General features: G+C 39.1%; 1 protein-coding gene across 1 annotated transcript; it reads left to right on the top strand.

The window, feature by feature from the left end:
* The first annotated feature begins 408 nt into the window (after positions 1-408).
* On the top strand, positions 409-1,992 carry LOC110704207. The gene is made up of 3 exons (XM_021882004.1): positions 409-574; positions 1,062-1,231; positions 1,471-1,992. Exons 1-3 carry the CDS (start codon positions 409-411, stop codon positions 1,990-1,992), a joined length of 858 nt encoding a protein of 285 aa, XP_021737696.1.
* The last annotated feature ends 6,444 nt before the right edge of the window (positions 1,993-8,436 follow it).

Below are 8,436 nucleotides of genomic sequence, written 5' to 3'. Positions count from 1 at the left end.
CAAAGAGAATGTCCTCACCACGGAGTTCCTACTTACCAAATTATTTAAATATTCTATGAAGGCCTTAGTCCTCAAGGGATTTCATGTCTAGATGGAGGATCCGGAGTTTCCATCATGAATAAAATGGAAGAGGAAGTGGTAGACATAATTGAAGACATAGTGAGATATTATAGAGATTGGTAAGATGGAGTAAAGGAGTCAACTAGCAAGAGTAGCTCTTTGGTGTACTCAGTTGATCATCTAAATGCAATGAACAATCTCTCCTTACAAATTACAAACTTGGGGAAGGAAATGTCCTCTATCAAGGCAAAGTTGGAAAGTGCTACCTCCCAAGTTTCAAGTCTTCCCTCCTAATCTCAGGGGAGAGGTATGTCTTCTAATCCTCAACCCTCTCCCTTTTCTAGTAACATGCCTAGTGGACGCTTGTTTTGTGATGTTTGTAAATCTTATGATCAAGATGCTTCTAATTGCCCTCGTGCATGTATGGATGTTTGTGATGATCAAGATGGAAATGTGAATGAGCATGTGAATTATGTGTCAAACAATAATGATTCTACGTTTGAGAATAAAAGAAGTAAATGGAATAGGAATTACAATAACCATGGCTATTTTGACAACTACAACTAAGGTGGTGGTTATAGGAACCATGGGAACAAAAATTCTTGAGGTAACTATAACAACCAAGGTTATATTAACCAAAATCAAAACCAAAATTATGGTAATTAACCAAGGTTATGGTAACCATAATCAAGGTAGAGGTAATTGGAACAATCAAAATAGGGGAAATTTTCAAAATAACTTTCAAAGGGGTCCTCCACCCGGATTTGCTCCAAAGACCCAAAATGATAATTCCTGTGTTTAATCCTCTTCTTTTACTTCCTCTTCTATGACTAATTTGGAAGAAATGAAATCAAGAAAAGTTGTTGAACAATTACATAGCCGTAAGTGACAAGAGATTTAATGAAACGATTACTCATAAAAAGATGCTTGAAAACCAAATTTTTCAACTTGCCAATGCTTTGAAAGACCAAACTAGTCCTTCTCGGGTTTACCTTCCCAAGGCCTAGATCCCAAGAGACTGGTCAATGCTATTGTTACAAGAAGTGGTAAGGTTCTTGAGGAGAGTTTTCATAGGAAGAGTGAGATCAAGGAGGCCACAAAAGAGGTTTTGGTAGAAGATGAGAGAGATGGTGCATCTTTCAGTGAGGTTAAGATTGAGAAACCTAGTGAGGTGAGAGTAGAGAAAGAAATTGTGAAACCCAAGCTTCCTTATCCACAAAAATTCATGAGACACAAGTTGGATGGAAAATTTGGAAGATTTGTTGACATGCTCAGGCAACTTCACCTTTCTCTATAATTTACCAAAGTTGTCACCCAAATGCCCAACTATGCAAAATTCCTCAAAGACATTTTGAGCGGTAGGAGGACTTGTGATGTTGTAGAGACGGTGAACTTGACTGAGAATTGTAGTGCAATTACAATGAACAAGATGCCACAAAGCTAAAAGACCCCGGAAACTTTTCCATCCCTTGTGCCATTTACAAAATGAAAATTGACAATGGTTTATGTGACCTAGGTGCTAGTGTTAGCCTTATGCCATATTTGGTATACCAAAGGCTTGAGATAGGGGAACTCTTTCCTACCAACATCACTTTGCAATTGGTCGATAGATCAATTAAGTTTCCTAAGGGTAAGCTGGAGGATGTCCCTTTGAGGGTTGGGAAATTTGTTATTCTGGTAGATTTTGTGGTGCTTGAGATGGACGAAGATTCTAGCGTTTTTTCTATATTTCTAGGGAGACTATTCCTTGCTACTTCGGGTTATATGATAGATGTGAAGAGTGCTAAAATTTCAATCAAATTAGAGGATGAGGTTATAGAATTTAACTTGAATGATAGTATAAAGTATCCAAGTTCTTCTTTAGAAAATTGCATGTTGATTGATTCTCTTGATCATGTGAGCGCCAAGCTTAAGAGTTGTTTGGTGTTTTGAGAAAGCACCAAAGTGCTTTGGGTTATACCATTGATGACCTCAAAGTTATAAGCCCTGCTTTATGTACACATCAAATAACCCTTTAGGAGGGTGCTCTATGTTATATTGAGAGGCAATGAAAGCTACATCCGTAAATAGGAGAAGTAGTGAAGAAGGAGATCGCCAAAATTTTAGATGCGGGACTCATATTCCCATTCATGTTGTCCCAATGAAGGGAGGCATGACCGTCGTCGAGAATTAGAGAGTTCAGCTCATTCCGACGAGGACGGTTACATGATGGAGGATGTGTAAAGACTATAGACGTCTAAACACATCTACATAGAAAGATCACTTCCCCCTTCCTTTTATTGTTCAAATGATTGAGAGACTAACAAGGCACAAGTTCTATTGTTTTCTTGATGGTTAATCGGGATTTTTCCAAATCCGTATCCACCCGGATGACAAAGAGAAAATAACCTTCACTTGTCACTATGGAAGATTTTCTTATATGAGATTGTCATTCGACCTTTGTAATGCTCCTTCAACATTTCAAAGATGCATGATAAGAATAATTGGAGATATGTTGGAGGAAGAGATGGAGGTGTTTATGGACGATTTCTCTATAGGAGTTGTTTCATTTTAGGCATGCCTTGAAAACCATGAGAAATGTCTAGCAAGGTGTGAGAGGTGCACTTGGTTTTGAATTGGGAGAAGTGTCATTTCATGGTGGAGGAAAGCATAGTCCTAGAGCATAAGATTTCTCACAAGGGGATAGAAGTGGACAAAGAAAAAATTGAGGTTATTAAGAAGCTTCCACCTCCAGCCAATGTGAAAGGAGTGAGATATTTCTTAGAACATGTCGGGTTTTATAGAAGATTCATCAAGGATTTCTCGCTCATTGCAAAGCACATCAATGATCTTCTTCAAAAGGATGCCGAGTTTTTATTTAATGATAAGTGTTTGGAAGCATTTAATAAATTGAAAAAGGCTCTAATATCTACTCCTATTGTTCAAGCCCCAAGATGGGATTTACCTTTTGAGTTGATGTGTGATGCAAGCGATTCGGCAATTGGAGGTGTCTTGGGTCAAAGAGTGGAAAAGAAGCTCCATCTCATCTATTATATGTCCAAGACTCTAAATGGTGCTCAACGAAATTACACCACAACGGAAAAGGAATTTTTGGATATTGTTCATGCTTTTGAGAAGTTCCGTTGTTACTTGTTGGGTTCCAAGAACATTCTCTTCACAGATCATGCGGCTCTCAAGTACCTTTTTGCCAAGAAGGAGTCCAAGCCTAGGTTGATCTGGTGGGTACTTGAACTTCTAACTTTTGATATTGAGATTACGGATAAGAGAGGAGCAAAAAATGTTGTGGCGGACCATCTTTCTCGCCTTTAGGATTCTCAAAGTCATGATGATGGTTCTCCAATTGAGGATAGAATGCTTGATGAGTACTTATATGCTATTGAGGCAAAAGAGCTCCCATGGTTTGCAGATTTAGTGAACTTTCTTGCATGTGCGGAGTTTCCACCTTCTTAAGAATCAACAAAAGACGCTCAAGAGAGAGGCAATACACTATGTGTGGGATGATCCCATCTTATACAAACAAGGAGTCGATGGCTTACTTAGGCGTTGTGTTCCAAATGAAGAGTTTCCTAGTGTTTTGAAGATGTGCCACTCGGATCCTAGTGGTGTCCATATCGGTGTTTCTAAAACCGCCACTAAGATTCTTCAATGTGGTATATGGTGGCCACATCTCTTCAATGATTTGTGGGGTTTTGTTAACTCATGTGACCGTTGTCAACGAGTTGGGAATATCTCCAAGCGAAATGAGATGCCTCAACAACCTATTCTTGAGTTGGAAGTATTTGCTGTGTGGGGAATTGATTTCATGGGACCGTTTCCCTCGTCTTTTGGAAATCAATATATTCTTACGGCGGTGGATTATATGTCTAAATGGGTTGAGGCCATTGCTTCCCCAACAATGACCACAAGGTGGTAATGAAATTGTTAAAAAAGGTCATTTTTCCATGGTTTGGTGTACCTAAGGTGGTGATAAGCGATAATGGTTCTCATTTTATTCACAATGCCTTTCAAAATATGTTGCAAAATCATGGATTTCATCAAAGATTTGGCCTTCCATATCATCCTCAAACAAGCGGCCAAGTTGTGGTTTCGTCAAATAAAGTTCATTTTTGAAAACACATTTCCAAGGAATAGGAAGGATTGGTCGAACAAGTTGGATGATGCTCTTTGGGCCTATAGAACGGCTTTCATGAAACTTATAGGTATCACTCCATACCTCCTAGTCTATGACAAATCATGCCATCTCCCGGTAGAAATCGAAAACCGTGCTTCGTGGGTTATCAAGAATATAAACTTTGATTTGGCAAGTGCGGGGTAGAAAAGGTTGTTAGATCTTCATGGGCTAGAGGAGCTTCGACTTGATTCTTATGATTGTGCTATTACTTACAAAGCTCGTTCCAAGGAAACTCATGATAATCTTATCGAGAAGAAAGATTTTTGTGTTGGTGATAAAGTTCTTCTCTACAATTCAAAAATGATGTTGTTTCCCGAAAAGCTCTTGTCAAGATAGAGCGGTCCTTACTTGGTTAAAAATGTCTTTCCTAGTGGTGTTGTAGAGGTTTCAATGATGGATTCTTCATCTTTGTTTAAGGTCAATGGCCATCGACTCAAGGAGTATTTCGATGGTGCTTTTGTTGGCTTTATTCATATATTGCTTCTTTGACAACCACCTTAATAGGTGGAGAACGTCGAGATATGCTGTTAAATAAGCGTTTCCCGGGTGGCAACCCGGTTTTCTAACCCTTTGTTTTGATTTTTTAATTCTCTCCATTTCTTTTATTTTTGAGAACTTTTCTTATTTTTCTTGATTCTAGGTACAACAAGATTGAATCAATGATGATTTCCAACAATTTCGGTGTTTATGCAAGGTTTCATGAGGTTTGGTTAAACATAGGTGAAGGATTTTGTTGAATATATGCGCTTTCGTGTTTGCATTATCATGAATTTTTATTCATGATCGAGTGATTTTTGAAATATTTTTGTGTGATTTTTAAGCACTCGATCATGACGCTCGTCAGCACCGATGAGAGCGCAAGCACGAGAGTATGTTCAAGAGCGGAAATTTCCCCCCAGTCTTTGATTGGTGTGCACGCATCATATGTTGCGCGCGCGCACCGAGGGGGTCAGAAAATTTAGCTCGTTTTGATGAAAAATCAAAGGAATTTGAGCCCCCCATTACTTTCCTAGTGCGCACGCAACAAGGGAGTTAGAAAATTGGCCTTGTCTTTGTGCGTTTCAATGCAAAAATCAGCCCCCCCCTTCACCATGGCTGGTGTGCACGCACTATAGGCTGCGAGCACGCACCAGCCGTGGTAGCAACTTCCCTTCATTTTTCGTGCTCATCTTCTCACAAACCCCCTTTCATTCCAACTTTCTTTCTCCCCGACTTCCCCCTTAATCCCCCATTCACTCTTCTCTCTTTAATTCCTTCCAAATCTTTGAAAATTCAATAAATTAAACATTTTTAATCTCATTTCTATACAAATTACATAAAAACATAATAAAATCTTTTCAACAACAACAAAAATAATAAGGAATTTCGAATTTAAATTCGAATATTTAGGCAAAAATTCGAATTTTGAAGGTTTTTATTTGGTGATTGGAAATTGACTTCATGTGTTCTAAATGGCCTATATTCTTCAAATTGTGCAATTTGCAAGTGATTTAAAGCTTCATTGAGGTATAATTTCTCACTTTCTAGTCATCTTGTTCCTCCTTTTTGAAACTTGAAACCCTTGTTTTTGCTCTCATGGTAGAATTCCATTGTTGGTTCTTTTAGCTTGTATTTTGTGTTGAATGATGTTATTGGATGTTAAATTGAAGCTTTTTCATGATGAATTTGTATACTTTGCTTGAATACTGGAATCACCATTGTTGTTCATTTTCTCTCTCATGGGTATTTTATATGATGGCTTCATTTCTTTGATACTTCAACGTTTTGGGATTAATTTGCTCATAATGATTCATGATTTGGTCTCATGTGTCCAATTTTTCCTTTAATTCATGGCTAGGTGCATCAAACTTATGTTTCTATATTCATGGGATAGTTCATGTGTGACCATTTCTTGTTTAATTTTTTATTGTATTATATTTGTTTTTGATTCTTGAGCGATTTCTTATGAATATTTTTGGACAATGATAATTATAAATGAATTTCTCATGAATTTCTTTGCTTCTTGTAGATGGCCCTTATCTGTCAAAAGAAGTGTGCTAGATCAAGTTCAAGCAAAGCCCGACACATTGTTCCACCTCCTCCTGAGGTGGTAGAAACGTACGACATTGAATTCTCCAAGTAATTGCATTGGGATCGGTTTAAGCAACTCTCCAAGAGGAAGCTTAAGTCGACTAGATTTTATGATTAAACAACAACCAAGTTACTTGGAATTGATGAAGACGTCCGCCACCTAGCCAAGAACCTCGGTCGTTTAGATTTTTTGGATTTGAGTTTCCCTACCTATGCTAGGGTGACCTTTGAGTTTCTATCATCCCTAGAAGTGGTCCGAGAGACAAGTGGTCACTCCTGAAGAACTTTAACCTTTCAACTATTCAACAACGATCATCGGTTGTTGGAGTCACAATTTTGTTCTTTCTTCCGGTCTCCATGGGCCGTTGATGAAGACCATCCTGCCTATCCGGCTAATGGTAAAATGACAAGTGACCATGGGTATGATGAACTTTGATGGTGGCGGTGTATTTCCAACGATGGAAAATATGAGTCTCAAACTTCTAAATCTGCATCAGTTGTTCATCTGGCTATGAGGTACTTTAGCTGTATTCTCACATATTCCCTTTACTCAAAGGATTATTTATGAGCCATCTCCGGATAAGAGCTTTTTTGTATATGGATAGCCGACCAAGAGTCGCATGAGATCGAGCTTGTAGATTTCATAGAACACTTGATCAATCAGTTCCTAGACATCCGAGATGGGCTTAGCCTTTCGGGAAGAATCCAAATAGGAGGGATGATCTCTATCCCCGCTCTTTGCCTCAATGACTCATATAAAGATTTTCTATGCAAGCTCCCTCCAATAGTCGACCCTCGAGAGAGAACACCTTCTCATTTCCTCAATGTTAACGCCCTTGTAAACCAAAAAGTCATTGATCGTACCAAGAGGTGTGATGTTTTCATATGGAAGGTATCCCAAGTGAAGGATTGACTCTTAATTCCAAGCAAGGACGCTACAAACCGCAAGACGAAGAAGGATTCATCGACTTGGAGACCCCCAAGGTGTAACATTGACCCCTCTCTTTGGTGGAAGATTAATCATACAAGAACCGCCTCCAATGATGCTCTCTCGATATACTTCCAAGCTTTACTCCTAGTTGAACAGGGAGGTACACATATCCTTCCTTCTACTTCTTTTTTACATGTGATTTATCTACTATTCATGCCAAGTTAGACTCCTAATGTATTGTGTTCCATGCCTTTGGGGCGGGATTCGTCTCTTGGCTTTGATTTCCATGCCAATCAAGTGTATGACTATCATGTGAGGAGGGGGGAGATTGACCCTTACTTGAACTTTCCATACCTCCTGGTCCAACAAGGACCTATCCCTCAATGAGAACCCTTTGACCCTAAAATCGGACCTAGACCTTGTTACCCCTATTGGGAGGGTCCTCATATCCATCCTAGTGCTATCATGGGAACCTTCCCGGTCGCTTACGATAAGCGCCCTGATGGATGTGATTATACTTATGATCTCGCTTACCCTATGCCTTTTCCGGACCTCAAGAATTTTGTTAGGTAGGGTAGGTCAGGCGAGCCGGTCATGGATGATTGGTCTCATTTATTTACGGTTAATCGTGCTAGGAGGGAGGGGAGGTTAAGGGGAAAGATCCCCGTGGAGGTGAGTGAAATGGCTAGCTCGAGTCATATCTTAGAGACCGTTGAGGGGAGTTCACATTCTACACCTTCCCATAGTGCAGAGTGAGACTATCGTGACTACCCCCCTTTCTTATGTGCTCTACACGATGTTCTCTTTTTGCCTATGTGTTATTAGGATTAGAGTTTGGGGGGTAGTTCATTTCAATCTTGGGGTGATTTATGTTGTTTGTGTGCTTCACTGTTCTCCCCTTCGCTTTTGTACTTCACTCTAGGTCTCTTTTGCTTGTTGGTATTGATTACTGTGTATTTCTTGCTTCTTTGATGATGATGATGATGATGATGATGTATTTCTGATATTTTATTTGTTTCAGTTCTTGGTATTGTTGTTTGTTTCACTGATGATTTATCTATTCCAGTTATTGGTATTCTTAGTATCTCTACTTCAATATGACTTAATGATGATTGTTTGATGTATTGCTTTTTAACTCTGCTTCTATCTGACGATTCTGTTTCCTGATTTCATTACTTGACCCTGTTCATGATGCTATCATATA

This window comes from Chenopodium quinoa, unplaced genomic scaffold, assembly GCF_001683475.1.
Source record: "Chenopodium quinoa cultivar QQ74 unplaced genomic scaffold, ASM168347v1, whole genome shotgun sequence".
In the NCBI taxonomy this organism is placed as follows: domain Eukaryota; kingdom Viridiplantae; phylum Streptophyta; class Magnoliopsida; order Caryophyllales; family Amaranthaceae; genus Chenopodium; species Chenopodium quinoa.
Note: the sequence above shows the minus strand (reverse complement) of the source record. Positions and strands in the feature narration are given on the sequence as shown.